This window comes from Aquarana catesbeiana, linkage group LG07 (assembly GCF_042186555.1).
Source record: "Aquarana catesbeiana isolate 2022-GZ linkage group LG07, ASM4218655v1, whole genome shotgun sequence".
In the NCBI taxonomy this organism is placed as follows: Eukaryota; Metazoa; Chordata; class Amphibia; order Anura; family Ranidae; genus Aquarana; species Aquarana catesbeiana.
In genome coordinates this window covers 187,615,146-187,643,097 of record NC_133330.1, presented here as the reverse complement: position 1 = coordinate 187,643,097, position 27,952 = coordinate 187,615,146, and the positions used below count along the sequence as shown (strand labels likewise).

General features: G+C 44.5%; 1 protein-coding gene across 4 annotated transcripts in view; it reads right to left on the bottom strand.

Moving 5' to 3' along the window:
• The window catches only part of LOC141103381 (coagulation factor XIII B chain-like), a gene marked incomplete in the record, with an annotated part of 968,440 nt that overhangs the window by 294,224 nt on the left and 646,264 nt on the right, over window positions 1–27,952 (bottom strand). For all 4 annotated transcript variants that reach the window (XM_073592895.1, XM_073592894.1, XM_073592896.1 and 1 more), the window contains 1 exon segment: window positions 19,281–19,454. In XM_073592895.1, coding sequence (XP_073448996.1) covers window positions 19,281–19,454 — 174 coding nt within the window.

Below are 27,952 nucleotides of genomic sequence, written 5' to 3'. Positions count from 1 at the left end.
AGTGGCTATCCCAAAGGGCAGAGCCACAAACTGGAAATGGCGCCCTCCTATCTCGAAGCGCAGAAACTTCTGATGAGCAGGAAAAATGGGCACATGCAGATATGCATCTCTGATGTCTATCAATGCCACAAATTCTCCTCCCTGCAGGGTGGAGACTACTGTCCGAATTGATTCCATGCGGAAGGATTAAATCCTTAAGAATCGGTTCAGATCCCTTAAATCCAGAATGGGTCTCACATCCCCATTTGGTTTTTGGACCGTAAAAAGGTTGGAATAGAAGCCCAATCCCTGGTCCTTTGCGGGAACCATGATAATGACCTCCTGCGACAAAAGTCACTCTAACGCTAGAAGGAGCGACTGCTTCTTTTCTGGGTCTCTGGGAAGACCTGATCTGAGGAACCGAGGAGAAGGAAATTCCTGAAACTCCAGCTTGTACCCTAAGGTTACCGTGGAGATTACCCATCTGTCCTGGAAATCCTCCTGCCAGAGCCCTGAGAACTGTCACAGTCTTCCCCCCACTCAGGTGAGCGGGGGTGCCCCCTCATGCAGAGGTCTTAGTGTTTTGCCTAGTAGGCTTCTTCCCCCAGGACTTCTTCTGTCCCTGGGGTTGACTCTTGTCTCTGGAGCCAGATGGAGGAGGCCGTCGAGACTGCCTGGAGGCTGAAGCCCCCGGCGCTGGGGAAACAGTCCGTTTGAAAGAGGGATGCTTACTCTTCTTCTTAACAGGTAAGAGAGTGCTTTTCCCACAAGAGATTCTCTTGATATAGTTATCCAAGTCCTCTCCAAACAACCTTTCACCACGAAATGGAAACCCCGCCAGGAGCTTCTTACATGGTGCTTCGGCTGACCAATTTTTTCAGCCATAGGATTCTACGTATATGCACCAACCCCAGAGAAAGACGAGAGGTTTGCACGAAAGAATCTCTGATGGCGTCAACAATGTAACATAAGGCCGCAGGAAGGTTAGCAAACCCCTAGGCCTGCTGTTCAGGTAATACTTTGATGACCTGTTTAACATGGTCTCTTAAATATTGACAACTCCAATCGCTGCTACTGCAGGTTGAGCCACTGAACCCGCTAAGGAGAAAACATCCTTTAATAGGGATTCCATCTTCTTGTCTACAGGATCCCTGAGCATCTGAGCGTTGTCTACAGGACAAGTCAGACTATTATTTACGGAGGAAATGGCGGCATCAATGGCCGGTATTCCCGACATTTTAATAAACTTTTCTTCCATCGGATAAAGTGTTGAAAACTTTCTCGGTGGAAAAAAAACGTTTGTCTGGGTGATCCCACTCAGAATAAATGAGCTTTTCAAGTAAATTATGAACAGGAAAAGCCTGTGCTGCTTGAGAAGGTTTCAGTGACCTCAAAGCAGAAGAGGATTCTTTAACTGATTCAGGTACAGGCAACTTAAATGTGGAGCGGACCAATCCAGTAAGGATCTGCACTAAGACCTTCTCCTCTTGGGAAGTCGCAGGGGGTCCCTCTCCACCTGATTCCTCCAAAGAGGAATCATCCGTCCCATCCTGATCCTCTGAAAGGGATTCGTCTCCTTTATCCCAGAGCTCCTCTTCCTGAGGGTCTTGGGGAACAGAGGAAGGCCTAGTACGTTTTCTTCCACTGAGTGAAGCTGTAATCACGGCCAATAATCTTTCCTCTAAACCATTAGTGGTTGAGGAAAAAACCTCTTGTGTAATATATACAGGGGCTGAAGTGCCAGAAGCAGGTATAGCCCCTGACCGTAAAGGCTCTCCCTGGCTAGCCGTCCCTGGCCCCTCAGGGGGGGAGGATGCTGCAGACAGGGGGCCCTCAGAACCCAAACGAGATCCCCTAGTGTCTCTGGTTCTGGGGTGTTTGAACCTCTTCTACCAATAGTGCAAAGCAACAAGTGTGAGGTATCACAAATGAACACTGCCTGCTGAGCGATGTAGTCCGGCTAAAAGCCCTGCTACCCAATGCTCAGTCTGGTGTTACCTTAGTAAATGCAGCCTAGGAGAATGCCTGTGTCCCACCTTACATGCGACCGTCAGCTCTGTGTCCCTCCAAAGACTGTGTGCACCTGTGCAGAGTGCCTTAATAGCCTGCAGCTGGCCTGAGTGGGAGTCTAAGCACCTGTGCTGACGTCCCGCCCCCCCTCTACCTCCCCCCCCCTCGAATTTCGAAAAAAACGAGCGCTTACCGCACTGGCAGACCCTCCGGAAACACTATGGAGGAAGGCTGGGGGAGGGGGAGGAGGGAGAGTGAAGGGCCTGCCTGAAAACGGCAATGGCGGCGGAGGCAGCGGTGCCCGAGCGGTATAACCGCTATCTGGACCCCTGTGGCCTCCCCCTAGCCTGGGGGGAACATTCAGACATGAGAAATCCCCCCATCCATCCTACCTTGAGCCGAAGACGCTGTGAAGCGATGAACACTGAGACCGACATCAGCATGACAAGGTTTGTGCTCTTGGTAGCCCCCGGTGGTCACAATAGGCATTGCATGCATTTACCTTAACCACTTCCCGCCCGCCCTATAGCGGATTGACGTCCGGGAAGTGGTTGTGTTATCCTGACTGGACGTCATATGACGTCCAGCAGGATAACATGCCGCAGCGCGCCCCCGGGGGCGCGCATCGCGGCGATCGGTGGAGCGGTGTGTCAGTCTGACACACCGCTACACTGATCTTGGTAAAAAGCCTCCGGCGGAGGCTCTTTACCACGTGATCAGCCGTGTCCAATCACGGCTGATCACGCTGTCAATAGGAAGAGCCGTTGATCGGCTCTTCCTCACTCGCGTCTGACAGACGCAAGTAGAGGAGAGCTGACCGACGGCTCTCCTGGCAGGGGGGGTCTGCGCTGATTGTTTATCAGCGCAGCCCCCCCGCAGATCACCCCACTGGACTACCAGGGATGCCACTAGGACCACCAGGGAAGGGGCAACGTGGATGGCCAGGTATGTACCCCATGGCCATCCACATGTGCCCAATCTGTGCCAATCAGTGCCCACAAATGGGCACTGATTGGCACTATTATGCCAAAGATCTGCCCAGCAATGACCAGATCTGCCCAGCAATGCTATATCAGTGCCACCTGTCATTGCCCATCGGTGCCACCTGTCAGTGCCCATCGGTGCCACCTGTCAGTGCCCATCGGTGCCACCTGTCAGTGCCCATCGGTGCCCATCAGTGCCCACCTATCAGTGCCCATCAGTGCCACACATCAGTGCCACACATAAGTACCCATCAGTGCCACCCATATATGCCAATCAATGCCACCTACGAGTGCCCATCAGTGCCACCTATGTGTGCCCATCGGTGCCACCTATGAGTGCCGCATACCAGTGCCACCTATCAGTGCCCATCAGTGCCACCTATCAGTGCCCATCAGTGCCGCCTATCAGTGCCCATCATCCGTGCCCGTTAGTGCCACCTCATCAGTGCCACCTCATTGGTGCCACCTCATCGGTGCCCATCAGTGCCACCGTATCAGTGCCCATCAGTGCAGCTATATCAGTGCCCATTATTGAAGGAGAAAGCGTACTTATTTACAAAAAAATTTAACAGAAACAAAGAAAAACTTGTTTTTTTTTGAAATTTTCGGTCTTTTTTTATTTGTTGCGCAAAAAATAAAAACCGCAGAGGTGATCAAATACCACCAAAAGAAAGCTCTATTTGTGGGAACAAAATGATAAAAAAATTGTTTGGGTACAGTGTAGCATGGCCGCGCAATTGTCATTCAAATTGCAACAGTGCTGAAAGGTGAAAATTGGGCTGGGCGGGAAGGTGTCTAAGTGCCTGGTATTGAAGTGGTTAAAGGAGAAAACCTACTAGAATTAGAAAATTCTGTGGAATCTCCTCTTACCTTATCCAGCCGCAGGGTTCAGTTTACACAGACCCAATCTTCACCTCTCATGGTGGGCTCCATTTGAAAAAAAACGTCAGAGACTGGGACCCCCTACGAATAGGGGGATCCTGCAGTTCTGGACCTGTAAAGCACCCGGCTAGAAATTAGGCTAGAAAACCATTTTCTAATATGCGGGGTCCAGCTCTCTAAAAAGAGAAGCGTTACAGGTAAAACCTTGTTTCTTTGGACACGAGGCCCGGGTACCATCCAATTCGGCCACAAAAGGACACTTTGAATTGATCCGGTCTGCCTGGCTTGCCCCAGGATAGGATATAGGATATTCCCTTTGGAGCTTCAGCAGAGGACATCTTTACACGTCCATCACCTAAGACACTGGCATAAAAACTGAGGTATCCCTGCAAGGGGAGGGATTATATAGGGGTTGAACTTTCTGATAGGGTGTGCCAGTGTCCAATCACCAGTGATATCCTATATAACCCATCAGTAATTACTGTGGCTCTGTGTCGCGTGATGTTCGAGAAAGAAAGGCTTTTTTCCTAGCCCAAGGTTCCAGTTATGTTAGTTCTTGCACTCATGTTTATGTTGTGACAGACTTCTGGTTTTATTTTGACTTTGCTTATTCATTGACCTCCCTGGCCCCATTTCTGAAATGACCTATCACACATTTGTAACATGCTCTGGTTCTATCCTTGCTCAGCTGCCATCTGCACGGTTGTATCAGAGGGTGGCAAATTAGTACATCCAGCAAGAAAGTCCACCACTCTTTGCATGGTGCACTGGTGAAGATCTGCCAGTGTGTGCTTGTATTCTGTGCCTCAGGACTTTTTAGGGCTTAAATTACTCCAAACATGCAGATAACACAGACCCAGTTTGTCCATGACAATGTCAGACTGGTGTGTTTTTTTGTTTTTTTTTTAACTTTGCACGTTAAAAAGTTTAATTTAAATTATTTTGGAACTAAATAGGTGGGACCCTCAGTATATGTGATGTGGACCACTAAAGATTAATCCCACTTAGTTTGTTCCACTTTTTCAGTCGAGTTTTACATGTTTAAAATTAGAGCCATGTTTCTGTTGCAATCTCTGCTACTCCTGTAAGGAATGTCAGTTATCTAGTACTCCTTCCATTTCCCAAACTTCCAATTAGTGAAGAGATTTGAGGTCCACATCAGTTTCTTTATCTTAATGATTCTCCTCTAACCTTGGTTCTTTAAAAAGTGGGTATATTTAGCACCTCATCTCTAATTTCTAGAGTACACCTGATATCACTGTTACTAAACCCAGGACCCAGCATTCACTATATCCAGTCTCCCACAGTACACAGAACATGGAAATGCAATAGTTTTAGTAAATATAAACTGCTAAATACCTTTTTTCATCAGCAGTATATAGCTGTGATTTCTATCAGTCTCTGGTTAAAGCTTGTAGGAGGAGTTTTCATTGTACTCTGGCTGTCCTATAAAGCTGCAGGACCCCTGACCCTCTGTCTGGACAGTGCTGATTGGCCCTGTGCTGATCACATGCACCCTCCCAAGAAAAAGAAAACTCTAGCAATACACAAACTGAGCATGTGAAGCTTGTCCCCTAGACTCTGTTCTATCAGGAGATGGATTGGGGACAGTGAAAGAAAAGGAGAAACAGAGAAGACAGGATCAAACAGCCTTTTTACACAATGCAGAGGATTAACCCCTTAGGTTCCACAGCGAGTATAACAAGCATGCTTTACTGGTTTTACTGTTGTGGGTTTAGTAACACTTTTAGAATAGTATACCCTATGGTCAGTACTTGAGGATTAAGAGAAACTGCACCTGTAAGATCTGTGTCACTAAACCCACATCATAAAAAGCTATCAACAAATGCTGTATTTATGTTGTCTCGAATGTATAGGCAGGTTCTGAGTGCCCAGAATATGACAACTCCCTATTTCATTTGAAAATGGGAAAGAGAACTGGGCTATAATTTTACATCAGAGCAGATTAAAAGGCTGATGGAAGCGACACACCATACTTCAATAAGTTCCCATATACAGGAGATGTCTTATAAGTTCCTGACAAGATGGTATCGTACACCGGTTCGATTGGCTCAGATATATCCATCGGCGGATGTTAACTGCTGGAGGGGATGTAACCAAAGGGATTCATTTCTGCATTTATGGTGGCATTGCCCAAAGATTCAAGTTTTTTGGGAGGAGATAGCCCCTTGGATTAAGAAAACGACACTTAGACCTATAGAATTCTCTCCATTACATTTTCTTTTTCATGGGATGCCATCATCTGCAAGGTTTTATAAGAGAAGCGTTACTCCCCATTTGCTAAATGCAGCCAAAATATTAGTACCTAGATTTTGGAAACAGCCTGGATGTCCCACTATAATGGATTGGAAAAAAGAGGTAGAAAAAATAATGGAAGCGGAAAGATGGATACATATGGTTAAAGACCAAACAGAATAAATTTAAACATACATGGGCAGGATGGCTGTATTACTCCTCAGAAATAGGGGTGGATTAAACCCTTTTGGGGGCAATGCTGCGTTATGGAACGCATAGTCTGAGATGCATCTGGTGGGGGGAAATTGGGAGGAGGTGGCTTTTTTTTTTTCTTTTTTGTGTTGTTTTTTTTGTGTTGTTTCTTTTCTCCTCCTCTGGGAGGCACAGTGGAGAGATGATTGATGTCATCAAAGGAAGAAGATAATAGTAAATTAGGCACAGGATGGGCAACACGTAATGGAATCACAATTAGAAGGGTAGATTGAAATGAAAGGTGGAAAGGTAATAAAATGAAATAGTAGAGTGAAGTTATACTGAATTAAAACACTAGACACAACAGGACACAAAATAGTAATTCAAAATTATACACTTTTTTTTACTTATATTTTTTTCTTTATTACTTATACATATTTTTTTTGTATTGTTGGTTGTTTGACACATGTAATAGGGAGCTGTAAAGCCCCCTTCTTAATTATATTTTGAATAATGTTTTGCACAAATTGAGTTTTGGTTATGGGTAGGCAAGTGGGTCGGCTTTTTCTCTTTTTTTTTTTCTCTCTCTCTCTCTTTTTAAGAGGACATGATTAAGGATCCGGTGTTTACTCTGGGTGGGGGGTTAGTGTGGTGTAAGTTAATGAAAAGATTTATATTGATATATTGTGCAATGTGTATTTGTATGTTGAAATTTGTAAAGAAAAAGCGATTATAAAAAAAACAAAAAAAAAAACAAATGCTGTATTACATGCTGCCCATACTCAGTCACTATGAGATTAATTTTATGTATTTTGCAAAAAACTGGTTAATCTTGCTGCTCTCTGTCTCCACCTTCTCTTTATGTCCCCAATTCAGCTAGGGATTTTGCAGCTGTGGTGGCAACTCTGCACACGCTCAGTTTTAAATGAGTTTCTATGCTGAGCATTTCCTCCCTATCACATCTGAACAGCCCATGTGACTATAGAGTTACACATGTTGGTCATGGGCGTCCGCAGAACTTTTTTCAGGGGGGGGCATCATTTTAGTGTCACCCATGCACTGCCCCTTTTCGACAATGTCATTATCATAGTCAGAGGCTGCAGACGTAGTACAGTCCCTAGGATAAGTGATGGATAATGGCCAACAGGCCCTCTTTCCAGACCCAGCGAAACTACAGCAGTGATCCCCCTTCAGCTGGACGAGTTCCCCGGGGCGACTCTGGTCAGTAGTGTAGCATGTCTTTACCCTGGCAGTGGCTCAGTCTCTCCATCTGGTGGCGCTGGGCAGCGTGGCTCTGTGGTGGTGCTGGGCAGCATGGCTCTCTGGTGTTGCTGGGCAGCGTGGCTCTCTCTCTGGTGGCGCTGGGCAGTGTGGCTCCCTCTCTGGTGGCGCTGGGCAGTGGAACACTCTCTGGTGGCGCTGGGCAGCGTAACACTCTCTGGTGGTGATGGGCAGCGTAACACTCTCTGGTGGTGATGGGCAGCGTAACACTCTCTGGTGGTGATGGGCAGCGTAACACTCTCTGGTGGTGATGGGCAGCGTAACACTCTCTGGTGGTGATGGGCAGCGTGGCTCTCTCTCTGGCTTCCGCCGGCACACTCCTTGTTCTTTGTCCTGTAGCACTCTCTCCCTCAGCTTTTTTTCCAGGCTGCCGTCTCTCAATCCCTCTCTTGATCGAGCTGTAGCTTCCTCCCTGTGGAAATTGGGGCCGCCAATCTTTGAGACTACATGTCCCATGATGCTCTCCTCTCCTAGCCTTCTTTGAATGGCCCTCAGTTATGGGCAATGGGGAAGGAATCTCCTGCCACAGTGCCGCCAAGTTGTCTGCTGGACTGAGCAGGGAAAAGAGCCCACAGTCACACTACACTGTTGGGGGGGCTTGATTTGATTTCAATTATATAGTTGTATGCCAATTTAAAACAGTTTAAAACAGTTTATTGATATTATTTATTTATTTTTACTATGCATTCCAAAGGCTGTTTTTTTTTTTTTTTAACAAGTGGCCAGCAGCAGAGGACTAGAAGCTCCTCCTGCTTATGTTTCCCTGCAGACAAGCTGGGAAAGAGCTGAGTCATGTGACAGCTGTACATTGATTACATTGATTAGGAAAAAGATACTTTTTTTAGATTAAAATATATTACAGTGCCATCAGCCCCCTACAGAAATAGAAGGGACAATGCAAATTAAACAGTGTGCTTTTAGTATCACTTAATTTAGAGATCTCCATAAAAAGGGTTATAGCAAAACAATGCCTAAAGAAGGCATTCAATAGGATAAAAATTAAGTTAAGGGAGTCTTTAATCCACAGACAGAAACGTGAATCAGCATCTTGGGTTACACAGATCATAACTCGTTACTCAACAGCATGGACAGTTTCTTAACATTTTACAGAGACACTGGCATCTCCTTTTAGATGATCCAATAGTAACCAAAATACATTAATAATAGGCCCCAAGTAACATACAGGTGGGTGAAATCCCCATGGTAACACTTTACACATAGCTATTTAGTGAATAGTTTGACTGTAACCACCTCTCAAGTAAGTCGATGTACCTTCAGATGTGGTAAATGTAATTTTTGTGACTGGATTTTTGTTGGAAAAAACTTTCCATTACTCAATGGGGAAACGTGGACCCCACAGTCTGGCATTAATTGCGAAACCATGGGAGTGGTCTACTTTATGCAATGTACGTGCCAAACTTTATGTTGGGAAAACCAAAAGGCTGTTTTGGAAATGGATTTGCGACCATGGGTATCTAATCAAAAATGGTAAAATGACTATTGCAGTTAGTCATCATGTGGTTTTGTTTCACAAATTTGATGCCAACGCAATAAAATTTTTCCCTTTGGAACATGTTGGAACAGAACTGCATGATTAACTGTTAAAAAATAGTTATCACAATTTAACCCCCCTCACAATCTTAACACAGCATTTCCCCAATTCATGTTAAACAATTGCAGAGCCGTTTTCTGCTCAGAGATGTCAAAAGGAAAAAAAAAACTCAGCCAGCAAATGTTTATCATCAGCAATAAAGAGAAACAATGTATCTCTTGGTTCTTTTAGACCAAAGGGATGAACTTCTGTCTGTAAACGAGGGCAGTTTAACCACTTAAAGACTAAACCTTTTTCTGACACTTGTTGCTTACAAGTTAAAATCTGTATTTTTTGCTAGAAAATTACTGAGAACCCCCAAACATTATATATATTTTTTTTAGCCAGAGACCCTAGAGAATAAAATGGAGCTTGTTGCAATATTTTATGTCAAACGGTATATGCTCAGTGAACTTTCAAAAGCAATTTTTTAGGAAAAAATACACTTCAATGTATTAAAAAAAAAACTAAATTGTATTTAGCCCAAGTTTTTTGTCAAATGTGAAATATGTTTTGCCATAAGAATCATGATCTTTATTCTAAGCAAAAAATCTTTATACGCATTTTATCCAGAATCGTGCAGCTCTATGTTGGAAGTTCGGAATAGGGTGGCAATATTAATAGGTCGCTTCTTCAACTCAAAATCAAATGGATCTTTAAACTGGATGTCACAAAGGTTCCAGGTTTAAATGAGAATATTAGTTTCAAACATTTTCTGTAGGTCTGTTTACAAATTTGTTCACTCTAAAACCCTGGCTCAAATGTGTGGTTTATATGTCTATTAGTAGTTGTGTATATTGTACGAATTCCTTTTGTAAAATTTGCTATGAACTTGTTACTTGGGTTTTCTCTAGGGGGTGTCACTACACAATGGAGGTTGAAGTGTATGAGGTTACCACCGAATCTAATTTACTTTTTCTTCAGAAGGTCTTCCAGATAGATTGGGCTTGTAGGATGTGTGGATCTGGTCCTCTCCCTTGTTATGTTTTTTTTGTTTTATAGTCATTTCATTTTTAGTTTTCATTTATATCTTATAATTCTTACTTGTTTGGGGTTCATTTTAGTCATCGCTTAGTAGGATAGTTTTTTGGGGAAGACTTGAAGTGATCCTTGGCAGAAGTATCTTCATAGAATTTTTGTTGCATGGAGGATGCCATCCATAGATTTGATGGCATCAACTGAGAAAAACCTGTATTTCTCTTTATTTTTCTCAGTTCTGAGACCCACAAGCTCTGGGTCAGAATGCCTTGAGAAAGCCTTGCATTTGTCACCTAAGTTATATTTTTCCACAGATTCCCTCTAATTTTCCAAGTCCTACCTAAAATCCAGCAGGATTTAGGATTGGCAGAAAAGGCCATGGTTTCCCCTGTTAGGGAGAATGAAGCTGGAGCTCCTGATTCTGCCATCATAATGTTGGGATCTCCTGATCCAGGACCATTGTATTTGGAAATCCTTTATACAGAAGTCTTCCAAGAAACACTAGAACCCGCTTTCTCTGTCAGTGTTGAACATTCTAGATTTCTGACAAAGCGAATATAAAAGGCATGGTATACAATTCTTTAAAAGTGCAGGTTTTCATATTATCAGTCAGGACTAATAAGAAATGGGTTGCCAGGACCTGTATCACCTGTGGGTGGCACTGTGGTTCCCTGGGCAGAGGGTTGTAGTTCCAGTGTCCAACAGTGGGCGTCTCCCAGCAGTTCCCAGTAATCAGTTTCCACCTGATTCTGGCTGATGGGAGGATATTTAGGTCCTCCTCTATTAGTGCCTCTTGATCAAGGGTTTGCTTGCTGCCCAATACTGCTAGCTGCTATTTTGTTCCTGTCCTGCCCTGTATGCTAAACCCTGTATCCTGCTGCCTTGTACCTGCTCTCCCTTGTTCCTGTTCCCAGTTTTGGCTCTCCCTTCCCATCTGCTCCCTGCTCCTCCAGTTTTTCCTGCTTTTCCTTGTTCCCCATTTTCTCCTTGTGGGCATCTTATGCAAAGGTTTCAGTGGAGGTAGCCTGCACAATGGCTTGTTGTTGCATGGTGAATACCTTAAAATTATAATTACAGATAAGGTTTGCTTGGCTGCATCAGGGACATTTCTATAGTCATTTCTACAGCTCTTAACCATTACACTTCTTTTTCAGCAGTTCTGTGTGTTGTTCGTATGCCCCACTTTTTGTTTTTAGAATTTTTTGCTATTTTCCATAGTGAGTTGACACAAAGAGGTCCAAGAATTGAGAAAATTGTTGATATATTTGGGGCATCAGAGGATGTGAGAGCCTGAGGACGTTTGACGCAGTGCTCTGATCTAGCGATAGTTCCAGCGAGAGATGGCACGTACAGCTGATTTCCTCCCTGTGGTAATCGAGAGGTGAGAGGAGTAGTGAGGACTAAACAGTGGACGAATGGTGGAATGTCCCCGATCCCCCTCCTTATCTCGGTTTAACAGCGACGGGAGCTTATCTGTATAAAGCAGAGGAGTGGAGAAGCCGGCGTTCAGAAGTGATGAGGAGAGGAGATTGTGAAGATTGCGGAGGACATTGCAGGCTGCTTCTTAGGAAGGGGGAGAGTGTGGAGGGCTGCAGGGGAAGAAGAGAGGAAGCGTGGAATCTGCATTGTAGCCGAAGATTGATAGAGACTTGAGGCTTCCCTAAACAGCGGGTCTGGATGGCCCCAGGTAAGCCACATGCGGTTAAAAACCAAATTGTTACCCCCTGCTCTTCTCCCACTTCAATGGCAGCTAAAACAGCAGGAAAGTCATTGGTAAAATCCCCCCAGGGATATCATGCACATCATGAGAAAGCAAATCAGTGCTTTACAGGACAGAGCAACTGATACAGAAAGCTGTTTGAGGAGGAATAATATCCGGATCATAGGCCTGCCAGAGAGAATGGAGGGAGATAAACCAGTTGAATTTTCCCAGAAATTATTGATAAATGTTCTGGGTTTTACAGATATGTCTGCGACATTTGTGGTTGAAAAAGCACATAGAATTTCTTTTCGATCACCAAAGCTGGGGGGGCCTCCTCGCCCGTTCCTATTACGTCTGCTGAATTACAGAGCCCGAGACCGTATATTAACAACAGCCAGAACTAGGTCAGATTTGCAATATGAAAATGCCAAACTACTTTTTTTTCCTGATTATCCCCCTGAGATACAGCAACAAAGAAGAGCCTATACGGAAGTGCGGAAAAGACTACGAGAAAATGGAACAAAATTCAGTTTCATATACCCTAGTAAATAACGGGTTACTGACGGAACTCATACCCAGTTTTTTGAGACACCAACTGCTGCTGCAGAAGGGTTGGACACTAGATAAATAGACCCCTTTTTTTGCTTCCTTTTACAATTTATTCTTCCCCTTTTCTCTCCTGTCCGTTTTTGTACCCCCGATTTTTTTTTCTAGATTCTCTATATGCATGTATATGTGAAGGTTTAAATTTTTTTTCTAGTGTCTAGTTAAACGATTGAAATTGTTGATCACAGGGATAATAGGAGTTAAGGCAAATGGAGGGTTTCTCTCCCTTTTTTGCTCTTTTTTTTTCCCTTTTCTCTCAGCACATGGGGAAGGGGAAGAGAGAAATGGGGGGGGGGGGGGGGGAGGGGGGGGGGGAGAGAAGGGGGGGATTAAGGCCGTCCTTCCCTTTGTAATGTCACTTTTGTAAGGCTGTAGGGGAGGAGAAGCGGATCTTTTTTTTTGTTTTTTTTTTTTAGTTCTTTATTTCTCGTGTGTTTTTTTTTTTTCTTTTTAAATGGGTATAGGTATAGGGAAATATGATTATGATTCTAACTCAGTATGAGTAATGTAACATGTAAGCATAACTTTGGCCTAAATGAGTCTCTTGGGTAAATTGTTGGTTAGAGAGCCCGATTCACAAATTTAAGTGAAAGACTGGGTATAGAATAAAAGCTATAGTCAGTGAGGCTAAGGGTAAGGAAGAGGTCCTTTTTGCTCCCACCCATGGATGGATGGGGTTATAGAGCAGGGAGGGAAGTGGAAAAGGACAGGGTGGGATGGGAGGGAGGTGTAGAGGTTTGGTGTCTTAGGGTTCAGAGATGGTGTGATGTTGCCCCGGTAATGTTCTATTTAAGAGCCACATGGCTCAGGTCAGTGTGGAGCTATTTGTTTGTTTTACTACTTCTGTATGATGTCAGGTAAAAATAGTTGTCACGCTATATCATGGAATGTTTGTAGGTTAAATTCTAAGTTCAAACGAGAAATAATGTTTCAATATGTAAAAAAGTATAATGCACCATTGATTTTACTTCAGCAGACACATTTACTGGAAGGGAAATGAATGACTTCAAAAAACGTGGATTAAAAAAACGTGGATTCAAAAAGCCTATCATGCTACCTACTCTTCCTATGTGAGAGGGGTGTCAGTCTTAGTAAATACATTTTTTTCTGGCTTAATAGAAAAGGTATATAGGGATATACAGGGAAAATATGTTATTTTAGTATATACGCTGGGGCAACAAAGGTATGTCATAGCAGCAATTTATATTCCTCCCCCTTCTTCCATTGAAATACTAAAGGTAATACTAGAGAAATTATCCAACATTTTCTAGCAAAATTATTATTGATTGGAGACTTTAACTCTATCCTATCCCCAGATTTAGACAGACCGAAGCCTCCCAAGCAGTATTCAACTGATCTATACAATTGAGCACAGGCGAGAGGTTAACAGAAATTTGGAGATGGAGAAATCCACATTAAAAAAAAAAAAAGTATATTCCGGTTTTTTCCACCTCCCATAAAACTTCTTCCTGAATAGATTAAACTTTTGCAGATCCGGCATTGGCGGCAGATGTTGTGGAAGCTACATATCTACCAAGTGGCCTTTCGGACAAATCTCCTTTGTTTTTGTCAATACGTAACCCTGCTTTAAAAAATGCATCACTGTGGCGTTTGGCTCCTCAGTGGGTGTCATAGAGATAGCAGAAAAAAATGTCATTAATGTTAGTGGAATATTGGGAAAACAATGCTGGATCATCGTCGTTAGATATGCTTTGGGATGCTTTTAAAGCATATGTGCGAGGGCAATATATCTTAATCATCGTGGCAGTTAATAAGAAACAGGAGATTAATATATAGGTATTACAAAGATAGAATTACAGAAGGAAAAATATAACCGGGATCCTAGTATAATTAATTTTGATACAATGATGGCCGCGCAAAGGGCTCTACACCTGCATATGATGGAAATAACTAGGTTAGAACTATATAAAAATAGACAAAAACTTTTTGAATAAGGGGATAAAAGCAAAAGATCTTTGCAAGGTTGGAGCAACAGGAACATCAGGTTACACTTATACTGGAAGTTAGGACTCCAAAAGGAGAAACGGTAGTCAATCCTGAGGATATTTTGGAGACTTTCAAGAGGCATTATGGTTCCTTATATAACTCTTCCCTCCGACCTATGCCCGGGGGAGATGTCTGACCTTTTGAACCAGATAGCCCTCGAGTGGCTGTCGGATAGGGAGAGAGAGACATTGGTTAGACCGCTCACAAGTGAGGAAATTTCGAAATACTATACATACTTTCCCGAGGGGAAAAGTCCCACGCCCTGATGGAATCCCTGTTGAATTTTATATAAAATATGGGGACTTTTTGGCCCAAAAATTAGCAGAAATATTCACAAATGTGTTATCGAAAAGGACTCTTCCAGATTCAATGACAGGCACACATAGCTCTTATACATAAAGAGATGAAGGATCCAAAATTATGCGCTTCATACAGGCCAATTGCATTATTGAATATAAACATTAAAATACTGACTAAAATATTAACATTGAGAATATAACCTTTGCTAAAAACCATTATAGATTAAGATCAGACGGCATTTATGCCTCAGAAGATGACAGATATTAATCTACGTGGGTTACATGTTAATATACATGCTCATTATGCTAATGAGGGATCCAGAATGGTGGCCTCTTTGGATATAGAGAAGGCCTTTGATACTATTGAATGGCCCTTTCTATGGGAAATACTTAGAAGGATGGGATTTCCATTAGTGTTTATTAATTGTATACAAACAGTATATAATAAACCTATGTCAGCGGTTAAGCTGGGAGGAAGGCTGTCAACTTTTTTTCAGTTATATAGAGGAATGAGGCATGGCTGCCCTCTCTCTCTGGCCTTCTTTACTATAGCAATAGAGCCGATGGCAGAGGCTCTTCGGACCTCCCCTGATATTCGCGGATTACAAATTGGGGGGCTGGAGGAGAGGGTAGCTCTATATGCAGATGATATGCTGCTATTCTTTGGTGATGCGGGTCCATCTTTACAAGGAGCTTTAGATATGCTAAATATATATTTACAAGTTACAGGGCTTAAGGTAAATTGGGGTAAATCCCTATTGTTTGCGATTGATAAAGGAGCGCAGTATACGGCTTTTTTAGATTTGCCATTACAATGGGTAACAGAATTTAAATACCTTGGTATAATAATTTCACGACAGGCTGGGGATTTTTTTATGTTGAATCTAAATCCAGCCGTACAGGAATTGAAGAGAAAACTGAAGGTCTGGGAGACCTTGCCCTTTTCACTGCTAGGGCACATAAATTTAATAAAGATGAAAATTCTTCCTAAATTTTTATATTTGTTTAGAAATTCACAACAATGGTTACCAAAATCATTTGAATACAATTAAAAAAACTAAATACATTTATGCGTCCTTTGGCACAGGGGGGGACTGGCCTTCCCAGGCTTTAATAAATATTATTTAGCAGCACAGCTGGTAACGGCAGGTGAATGGTTAAACCCAGATAAATATAACCATGCCACAAAATAGAGGCTGCAGTGGTACATTCTACTGAAGCACTTCAGGCACTGCTGTTCTGAGGGTTAAAATCCGTATATGATCTGATCCCCTTGATGGTAACTACTATAAAGGTATGGAGAGCCGGATTAGTGGGGGATAAACATATTAAGGAGATTTGGTCTCCAAATACTCCGCTGTGGAGCATCCTCAGTTGCCCCATTTAAATTCTATCCAAGATCCAGGAGCTAGGACCAAATTTAAGTTTAAAAAGTTATCTCAGGTGGTGCAGAGAGAAACAATGATATCCTTTGCAGGAATGATAGAACTATGGAATATTCAGGAAGCTATGCGTTTAGATATATGCAGCTTGCCCATGCTCTTTCTGCCCAATTTCCTCAAGGTTTTCCACAATTGATAAAATCAGGATTAGAACAAATAACTAGAAGGAGACTGGGATAGAAACTGATATCAACTATATATATACACTTATTTAGTGAAAACTGCATTATTAGATATAAGTTACGAGCACGTTGGATGAGAGATGTCCCAAAATTAGATGAGGAGAATTGGGAGGAGATATGGGGATTCCCTTTCCAGATATTGGTCTCACTTCGAGACAAGCTCACACAATTTAAGATAACACATAGAATATACTATACAACTTATAGATTATATAAAATGTGCCCATTGAACGATTGTTGGAGATGTGGGTATACTCCAGGAGATTTTATCCATATATTCTGGTCTTGCCCCGCTATAGCAGTATTTTGGAGAGAGGTTATAAGGGTAATCACTACAGTTACATCAGTTGCTTTAGAACAGGATGCAGAGATTTGTCTTTTGGTCTGGTAAGAAATAATATCCCCACTAGGGCAAAGAGAACACAAGTAAGCCTGTTGCTTTTCTATGCGAGAAAGGCAATAGTACTGAATTGGAAAAAAACAGAAGCTCCCTCATTAGCCTTTTAGAAATATATAGTAAATGACAACTTGCCACTGTATAGAGAAACATATTTTAATAGAGGATGTGAGGAGAAATATGAGAGAGTTCGGGCAAGCTGGATAGCAGAACCTACAACGGCTTCTGGGAAACCCAAAGAGTGAACAGCTAGAATAATAAAGAAAGTAATGAGATGTTGGAATGGAAAGTGAAGGGAAACAATAAACCACTCCATCAACACGAAGGTTTAGGGCGCAGAATTAATGTTTTTATTTGTTGTAATTAATATTTAGAAAAGTTATGTGAAAGCTCCTGCGAGAGTGGGAAAGTTAAAGAAGTACATGCTGTAATATGTTTTTCTATTGGAAAATAAAGAGATTAAAAAAAAAAAAAAATGTTGATATATTTACTGTGTTTTCCTTTCCTGATTCCTCATGTCAGCCTAGCATTTCCCCCGTTTTCATTGCGAGGCTTGGGTAAAGGGACAATTTTATAAGCTAGCTAGAAGTATTCCTGGAGTGCTTACAGGAAAGGAGCTGATATGAGAAGGATTCAGGAAAGGAAAATTACAGTAAGTATGTCAACAGTTTTTCCAAATGTTTCTCTTGACTATGATCGGGATGTGGTGTTGGTACATTTATTAGACATAATTACAATTAATCCATTTGTATATAAAGGTGGTAGTTTACATTTCCTTGCATTCTTTTTAAAGAATGCAAAACTTTTTTGAAAATAAAATCCCTAGAGAGGGAGGATTTCTACAGGTACGATCAGAGTAGGAACCTAATATGGAACAGATTTTTCTTAGATTATCCAAAAAAAAAAACTAATGCCGCGTACACACGAGCGGACTTTCCGGCATACTTGGTCCGACGTTCTTCCCGCCGGACTTTTTGAACGGACGGACTTGCCTACACACGACTGGACTTTCCGGCAGGCTAGGTCCGCCCGTCTTTCCGACGGACTGTCGCCGGAGTTACGGCGGACTTTCAGAATGAACGGACTTGCCCACACATGGACAAGTCCGTTCATTTTGAATTTGACTCGGGTACGACGGGACTAGAAAAGGAAGTGAATCTCGCCGCTTTTATCGGCGAGATTGACACCTTGCAAGCCCCGTCGTGGGGCATTCCAGGCCCTTAGGTCTGGCAAGGATTTTAAGGGGAACCCCCTACGCCGAAAAATCGGTGTGGGGTCCCCCCCCAACATCCATACCAGACCCGGATCCGAGCACGCAGCCCGGCCGGTCAGGAAAGGGGGTGGGGAAGAGCGAGCGCCCCCCCTCCTGAACTGTACCAGGCCGCATGCCCTCAACATGGGGGGGTGGGTGCTCTGGGGGAAGGGGGGCGCCCTGCGGGGCCCCCCCACCCCAAAGAATCTTGTCCCCATGTTGATGAGGACAAGGGTCTCTTCCCGACAACCCTGGCCGTTGGTTGTCGGGGTCTGCGGGCGGGGGCTTATCGGAATCCGGGAGCCCCCTATAATAAGAGGGCCCCCAGATCCCGGCCCCCCACCCTATGTGAATGAGTTTGGGGTACATGGTACCCCTACCCATTCACCTCGGGAAAAAGTGTCAATAATAAAACACACTACACAGGTTTTTTAAGTAATTTATTAGACAGCTCCGGGGTCTTCTCCGACTTCGGGGGTCCCTCCGGTTCCTCTTCTCCCGGTGTTCCAGTTCTTCGGCCGGCTCCTCCGCTGTCTTCATGCCGCTCTCTTGCCAGCAGAGGTCCGGACTTCTGGCCTGTGGCTTCTGGGCTTCTTCTCTTCTTCCCATGTTGACACAATGCTCGCTCGTCCCACCCCCTTTCCTGACCGGCCGGGCTGCGTGCTCGGATCGGGGTCTGGCATGGATTTTGGGGGGGACCCCACGCCGATTTTTCGGCGTAGGGGGTTCCCCTTAAAATCCATGCCAGACCTAAGGGCCTGGTATGCCCAACACTCGCCGCAATAGGAACATTTGATTTTCCTATTGCAGCGAGCGCGAGATGCAGCACTCTGCCCTTGCGTCGTATCTGGTTCGTCGGACCAGCATACAGACATATACAGGCAAACGGCTTTCCGTCAGGAACTGAGTCCGGCGGACTAAGATTTGAAGCATGCTTCAAATCTAGGTACGGCGGACTTTTGAGAAAAAAAAGTCCGCCGGAGCCTACACACGGTCGGATTGTCCGGCGGACTCTGGTTCACTGGACCAAGTATGCCGGAAAGTCTGACCGTTTGTACGCGGCATAAGAAATCCCACATTTGAGAAATGTTTGAATTGTGATATATTTTCCTAAAGCAAAATGATCAGATTTATTTTCAGCAGGAATATTAAAAGTTTGCTCATCTCAGTCTAATGCTTGTTATATACAGTACATCTATAACTTTCTTGTCTTTGCAGGAATCAGAATATGTATTACTTACATATACACCGTGGAACATCCTTCCATTTTCCAAGAGAGCATGATGCAGGTTCAGTTTGAGACAACTTATACCCCTCAACACAAACATAGGCAGCACGTTCACGATTTTTGTATTCTCTACTATCATCTTCAGCTCTTCCATTTAATATTTCTTGAGGCTTTCCACAGGGATTACCTAAAAAAAACAAATAAACAAATAATTAAAAGACAAATGCAACACATGGAAGGCATTATGAAGGTGGGTTATATGTGAATTACATACCTATGTATAGTATGTAGCACTATAGTGCAATAGATTTGATCTTTTTGGCACCATTTTAAATAAAAGGCATTTTGCACTATATTATGTCCTTTTTAATGAATATCAGGACCATGGTTATGGGAGAATGGTCTAAAGTGGAGATTAAGTTAAAGCGCTATCTGACCATTCCAGCAATACTCCTGGGTGGTCAACAGAATCCGATGAGTGTAACCCTGGTGGGGGCACCTGTGATGAGGCTGTGGTGGTCACTTTTAGAGTATGATTACATGGAGTATTATACAGGTGGACACTCTTCAACTGCAGCACTGAGTTTTCACAGACTGGGACACTTTTCTTATTGGACTTATGTCACTTTTATTTATTGAACACAGCACAAGCACTTAATCTGGTTTGATGATATCAACTATTTTTGGTCACATTGAAAGACTTTAGGAGTGAAGACTTTATCTTAAGCGCTTATATGTAATTGATTTGTTTGCACAGAATACATGAATACATAATCTAAATAGTGTATTAACCCTTGGTTGGAAATTGGGGTACAATATTGCACAACACTTCTTGCACTTTTATGTATAGGGTAGCGCAGCTTTGTTTTTTATATTGCACAATTTTTGGGGTAAGGTATACCTCATATTAAAAGCAGCAGCAACCCATCTGTATTTTTCATATAGTGTTGCACAGGTAGATATAACAATACACTTTTAATATATGGGGCAGTGTACAGGGGTCAGTAGTACAAAGGGCAGTGTATAGAGGTCAGTAGCATGTAGGGAATTGTACAGAGGCTATTAGTATGCAAAGCAGTGTACGGAGGTCAGTAGCATATAGGGCAGTGTACAGAGATCAGTAGCATATAGGGCAGTGTACAGAGGTCAGTAGCATATAGGGCAGTGTACAGAAATCAGTAGCATATAGGGCAGTGTATAGGGGTCAGTAGGATGTATGGCAGTGTACTGAGGCCAGTAGGATGTATGGAAGCGTACAAAGGTCAGTAGAATTTAGGGAACTGTACAGAAGTCATTAGTATGTATGTAGTGGTACCCCCGTATGGGGCTGCTGGTAGTTGTGGTGCATCTCTCACCCTGCACAGCCAGGCACACAAATTCCCAGACATCCAACATTCAAGAAATAGTCCTTGTACCGGGTTTTTGTTTTTTATTATTTAGGGGATTTAACTTGGATGGGGATAGGGTACTTATGGGATACTCACTTGATTGCAGATAAGAAATTAGGGACTAACTATATACACCACCGGTATATACACACTTCTTTTCTTCTACCTCCAGCACAAACTTGCTTGTAGAACTACAACTCCCAGGACCAGCTAGCACTGAATTGCAGGCCTGACACTGGCTCAGCCAGGTCCAAAGCAAAAATGCCCTTTGCAGGCAGGGACCGCGGGCCCCTATGGTGTAGCAAAAATGGTAGTCCTAGTGCTAGCTGTCCCACGTGGCTACTGATCCCAATACCACCTCTTCAGGCCCTGACAGCCCTCCTGTCTGCAGCTGCCTCTTTCCACTGCTTGTGCCACCACAGTCTTCCTTACTGGCTCTTCACCCATTCCAGACTGTTTGCTCCCTTGCTCCCAGTCCTCTCAGGCATGCCTCCCAGTCCTCCTGACTGTGTGTCACTCACCAGCCTTCTTGGCTGCACACGCAGAAGCGAAAGCATATGCAAGTCGCGACGAAAACGTAAACAATGTTCAAACCACACGTGAGGTATCGCCGCGATTGTTGGAGCAAGAGCAATAATTCTAGTACTAGACCTCCTCTGTAATTCTAAATGGATAACCGTTAAAAATGTATAAAGCATTGCCTATGGAGATTTTTAAGTAGTGTAGTTTTAAGTAGCGTAGTTTATCATTTTTAAGAAGGGTAGTTTGTTGCCATTCCACTGTCGTACGCAATTTTAAAGCATGACATGTTAGGTATCTATTTACTCAGTGTAACATCAACAACTGTTTTTTTTTTTCATTAAAGTATATTTTTTCCCAAAAAATTGCTTTTGAAAGACTACAGCGCAAATACAGTGTGCCATTTTAATCTCTAGGGTCTTTGCTAAATATATATATATATAATGTTTCTGGGTTCTAAGTAATTTTCTAGCAAAAAATACAGATTTTAACTTGTAAGCAACAAATGTCAGAAAGAGGCTTTGGCTCCAGGGGGATAGGGGTCATTAGCATTGTACAGCAACATACAGGGGGCACTAGATTGTTGGGCAGTGTACAGGGGTCAGTAGTTTCTAGGAACTGAGTACAGGGGTCATGAGTTTTTAGGGCAGTGCAAAGAGGTCAGCAGTGTGTAGGACATTTTATAGGGGGCAGCAGGGCAGTGGACAGGGGTCAGGAAGGCAGAGGACAGGGGGTCAGGAGGGCAGAGTAGGGAAGCTCAGGAGGGCACAGTACGGGGGGCACAGGAGAGCACAGTGCAGGGGGCTGGACGGCACAGTGTGTGTGTGTGGGGGGGGGGGGGGCAGAAAGACAGTATTTGGAGGATCAAAAAGACACGGTACAGAGAGTCAGTAGTCTGTAGTGAAAAAGCAGTTTCAAAGCAGTGCAGGGAAACTGCTGTGACAGATCTATTTGTTCTGGTATAGACAAGAGAGGATCAGTGCAATACACTCAGGTAATTTGCTTCCATGCACCACGCCACAGGTGGAGGAGAATCACTTTATGCTGTGGGTCAGCAAGGGAGGGAATAGAATGTGATCAACCCATAATCTGCATGTGATCAACAGGTAGATCGCGATCGGTTGCTGACCCCCACCCTATGGGGACAAATTGGCTGTACAAACACCGCTCTGGTCCTGATTTGACAGGAGTGCAAGTGCTGGTGCAAGGCCCTGAACACAGACAGTTTGCTGTCATTATCCGCACCTGCACACCTGTCAAATTAGGACCCACAGCTGTGTTCGTACAATTGCTTCATCTCCATAACTGGCGGCTCCAACCTTACAAACAAGCCCCTCATGCACTCATTTGTGTGAATGAACCCTTACTTTTTTTTAACATCCCTGTTTGGGGGGGTTGGTAAAATATGAGGGGTCTAAACAGACCCCTGATGTCTCATCTTTAAAACAGAGAAAATTATTGTGGACTTATATTCATCAATCTCTATCTCTGAAGCCTCAGCTGCACTGCAGAGTGATTGAACCGGAAGTGTTCTGTACAGAGGTTTCCTGGTCATTCACAAGCTGAAACATAGTAAACACTGTTTACTATGCTTTAGTTATGAATGAACACAGGACTGATCAGTAACAATCATTCATTCAGGAATGGAAGAGGTCAGTAAACATAACATGTTTAAAGGAAAAGTTCACCTATCTGGACATGTTACAGTATTTAGGGTGTAACATGTAACATGTTCAGCAACCTACCTCTCAATCCCTCCCTTTCCTGTAACAGTGGACAGGGGATCTTCTCCCTATATACGCTGTCACAATTTGAAAACACAGCCAGGTCATTCATTCACAGAGTTCTGTGAATGAATGAACTATAAGTACCGTCTGCCACAGCAGCAGATGGCATATAGTTCTCAAAGAACTTCCTGGACTTCGGTAACTGTCTGCCTGGCGCCTTAGAAAAAAAAAGGTGAATATCTGTGATCAGTGGCTTGTCAATAGAGATGAGCCGAACACCCCCCTGGTTCGGTTCGCATCAGAACATTCGAACGGACCGAAAGTTTGCGCGAACTTTTGAACCCCGTTAAAGTCTTTGGGACTCGAACATGAGAAATCAAAAGTGCGAATTTTAAAGGCTAATATGCAAGTTATTGTCCTGAATAGGGTTTGGGGACCTGGGTCCTGCCCCGGGGTACATGCATCAATGCAGAAAAAAGTTTTTAAAAACTGACGTTTTTCGGGAGCACTGATTTTAATGATGCTTAAATTGAAAACATAAAAGTGAAATTTTCCTTTAAATATCGTGCCTGCGGGTGTCTATAGTATGCCTGTAAAGTAGCGTGTGTTTCCCGTGTTTAGAACAGTCCCTGCTCAAAATGACATTTCTAAAGGAAAAAAGGTCATTTAAAATTGCTTGCGGCTTTAATGTCATGTCTGGTCCCGGCAATATGGATGAAAATCATTGGGAAACCCGCCCCCCCAGCCCATTACCAGCCCCTTTGGGTCTTGTATGGATATTAAGGGGAACACCGCACCCAAATAAAAAAAAGGAAAGGTGTAGACGCCCCCCATATGCTCTGAACAGCAGTATACAGGCGGTGCAAACAACTGTAGGTTTGTTCTTAAGTAGAATCTGTTTGTAATTTTGAACTGGTACATCTTTTATGTGTAGCTCCAGCCAAAAAATCTTTTATTTAGCTTTTTGGAAAACATAGGGAAGGATTATCACCCCTGTAACATTTGTTTTGCTGTCTGTGCACCTGTTCAGAAGATTTCACCTCACCTTCTGTCCCAATGACAATTGGATTTTGAAAATTTGGGTTTTTTAGTTAAACAAGGAACTCTAATGGGGCGTACACCTGGTCGGACTTTTCGGCTACAAAAGTCCGACGGACGCCGACGGACCAAACCCGGTTGACAATCCGATCATGTGTGGGCTTCCCCGGACTTTCAGCTGACTTTTCCAGTCGCAAATCTGACGGACTTTAGATTTGGAACTTGCTTCAAATCTTTACGTCATAACTCCACCGGACCCAGCAATCTGCTCGTTTGTATGCTAGTCCGACGGACAAAAAACCCATGCTAGGGCAGCTATTGGCTACTGGCTGTCAACTTCCTTATTTTAGTCCGGTGTACGTCATCACGTACGAATCCGTCGGACTTTTGTGTGATCATATGTAGGCAAGTCTGTTCGTTAGAAAGTCCACCGCAAGTCCGCCAAAAGTCCGTCGAAAGTTTGTCGGACGGGCTGTCGGACTTTTGTAGCCGAAAAGTCCGACTGTGTGTACGCCCCATTACAGGAGAGAATTTCCCTTCCTAGGGGTAGATTTCCTCTCACTTCCTGTTGTCTCCTTCCATTTGCAAGTAGGAGTGGTTGTTTGAAAGTAGGGGCCTGCCCTATATACTCTGCAGAAATTTGGGCCTTAGGTGTTGGTGTTGCCACAACACTGGAAGCCCTCACAGTTACTCTTGGTGAGTGCAGGAACGGGCCCTGCTGTGAAATATTAGATCAAGAATAGTAATTACATGCCCCTGTTGAACAGGGTCAGAAAAATTGGGCCTTTGGTGGTGGACAGTGTGGTGGTGTTGCCACAACACTGTAAGGCCTCACAGTTACTCTTGGTGGGTGCAGGAACGGGCCCTGCTGTGAAATATTAGAACAAGGATTGTAATTACACACACCTGTTAAACAGGGGCTGAAAAATTGGGCCTTAGCCACTGGTGCTGGTGCCACAATACTGCAACCCCTCACAGATACTCTAGTTGGAGCACAGGAATGAGCCCTGCTGCAAAGTATTGCATCAAAAATTGTAATTACACACCCCTGTTGAACAGGGGCTGAAAAATTGTGCCTTAGCCACTGGTGGCGGTGCCCAGAACCAAAAATGTTCTTACAAACTATCAGCATGAACATTGAGGAGGAAGAGGATAGTCACTCAGCATAACAGGATAGTCACTCAGCATCAGCATAGGCAGTCTTGAAGGGATCTCACATTAAAAAAAAAATCAATCGGTTACATCAGCATCAGGTGCTTGGTAGCTGGTGATCCAAGACTGATTCATTTTTATGAAGGTCAGCCGATCGACTGATTCGGTGGACAGGCGCACCCTGTGATTGGTTATAAAGCCTCCAGAAGCACTAAATGTGCATTCCGAAAGAACGCTGGATGCAGGACAGGCCAGTAGCTCAATTGCATAATGTGCAAGCTCTGGCCAGTGATCCATCCTCAAGACCCAGTAAGTCAGAGGATTTCCGGTGGGAAAGGTGTCCAAGTCTGATCTTGCCCCTAGGTATTCCTGCTCCATGTGAATCAGACGCTGGCGATGGTTGCTGGAACTGATCATACCTTGGGGCTGCGGACAAAAAAATTGTCTGAACGCATCGGTCAGGCGGCCACCTTCTCCACCACTCCTTCTGTGACTGACCGAAGCCTCAGCAACACGTTGTCCAGGATGACCAGGAAATTGTAATCTCCCAGGCTCTGGAAACGTGTTGCACAAACCTTTCTGCAAGGCCTCCTGAAGATGTTTCATCATCTGCTCCCTCTGCGACGGCAAGATAAGGTCTGCAACCTTACCCTTGTAACGTGGATCAAGGAGGGTTGCCAGCCAGTAATGATCCCTCTCCTTGATACCACGAATACGAGGATCCTTCCGCAGGCTTTGCAGGATCAGAGAGGCCATGCAGCGTAGGTTTTCTGAGGCTTTCGGTCCGGCGTCCTCTGGGTCACTAAGGACGACATGATCCGCAGCCACCTCCTCCCAGCTGCGTACAAGTCCATGGGTTTCTTGGGACTGTAAATGATCCCTTGAATACTGCTGCTGATGCTGAGTGCTAGGCTCCACCTCCAAGCTGACACAATCCTCCTCGTCCTCTTCCTGTGTGATCGGCCGGCATGCAGGAACACTGTCCTGATAAAGGGGGCCTTGAGAGGTAAGGATGTCCTCCTTTTCCTGCCTCTGTTCTGCCTCAAGTGCCCTGTTCATTATTCCACGCAGCATGTGCTTCAACAGGTGGACAAGAGGGACAGTGTCACTGATGTATGCAGTGTCACTGCCTACCATCCTCGTGGCCGCCTCAAATGGTGACAAAACAGTGCATGCATCCCTGATCATGGCCCACTGGCATGGGGAAAAAAAATAAGCTCCCCTGACCCTGTCCTGGTGCCATAGTCGCAAAGGTACTCATTGATGGCACTCTGCTGCATGTGCAGCCGCTGCAGCATGGCCAACGTTGAGTTCCACCTGGTGGGCATGTCACAGATTAGGCGGTTCTTGGGCAGGTTAAATCCCTTTTGGAGGTCAGCCAGCCGAGCACTGGCATTATATGACTGGCGGAAATGTGCACGGACTTTCCTGGCCTGCCTCAGGACATCCTGTAAGCCTGGGTTCCTGTCCAAGAACCGCTGTACCACCAAGTTAAGGATGTGAGACAAACAGGGCACATGGGTCAGTTGTCCCTGTTGGAGGGCAGAGAGGAGGTTGGTGCCATTGTCGCAAACCACCATTCCTTGCTTAGGCTGACGAGGCGTCAAACACCTCTGAGCCGGCCCTGCAGAGCTGGCAGACTCCTGACTTCTGTCCCCCAAGCACACTAGCTCAAGCACCACATGGCATCTTTTTGCCTGCGTGCTTGCGTAGCCCCTTGAACGCCTACGGAGCACCGCTGGTTCCGAGGACAAATCAGCACAGGAAGAGGTCATGGAGGAAGAAGAAGAGGAGAGGGTGGAGGAAAGGGTGGAGGAGAGAGGTGTGGCATCACCTCTAGGTGTATACCTCTAGAGGTGTAGAATCACCACTAGTAGAATTTTGGAGGCGTGGTGGTGGAACAACCTCCAACACTACTACACCCTGTCCTGCATCCTTCCCAGCTGCCAGCAGAGTCACCCAGTGCGCGGTGAAAGATAGGCAACGTTCCTGTCCATGCCTGCTGGACCATGAGTCAGCGGTAATATGCACTTTACTGCTGACCACCCTATCCAGCGAGGCATGGACATTGCCTTCCACATGCCGGAAGAGAGCTGTAAAAAAAAAAGTGGCGTTTGGGAACCTGCCACTGAGGTACCGCACATTCCACAAACTCATGGAAGGGGACAGAGTCTACCAACTGAAAAGGCAGCAGTTGAAGTGCTAGCAATTTAGCCAAGCTAGCATTCAACCGCTGGGCATGTGGATGGCTGGGAGCGAACTTCTTTCGCCGGTGGAACAACTGGGGTAGGGAAATCTGCCTGCTAGAATAGGACGTTAGTGTACCGATAGCAGATTGCCCGCAAGTACTTGGCAGTGGCACACCTAATTCAACATCTTCATTCCTCTCAGTGCAGATTTCTGAGAGGACTGAAGGTATAGTGGGGTTGGAGATCCCAGCTGATGAGGAGGAGCAAGGAGAGGTGCACCTTGTTCTTTGGTGTGGGTCTTTTAGGTAGTGTTGCCAACGGGCAGCATGGGAGCTTGACATATATCTGATTAAGCATGTGGTGCCCAAGCGCTTGCTGTCTAGTCCACGCTTGATACGCTTCAGACATATGTTGCAAATAGCAATGGTGCGATCTGCTGCACACGTCTCAAAAAAGGCCCATACCAAAGAACTTTTGGAATAACACGCGGAGTTACCAGCGCCCTGCACTTGCGGAGCTCTACGGTGTGATGCAGTCGGTTGGCTGCCCTTAAGCTGGCCCCTGGAGGGTATCCTGCCTCATTGGAGATGTGCCTCCTCCTCCTCCTCTCTCCTATCAGGCACCCACGTAGAGTCAGTGAGCTCATCATACCCTCCCTCCTCGTCACTGGAG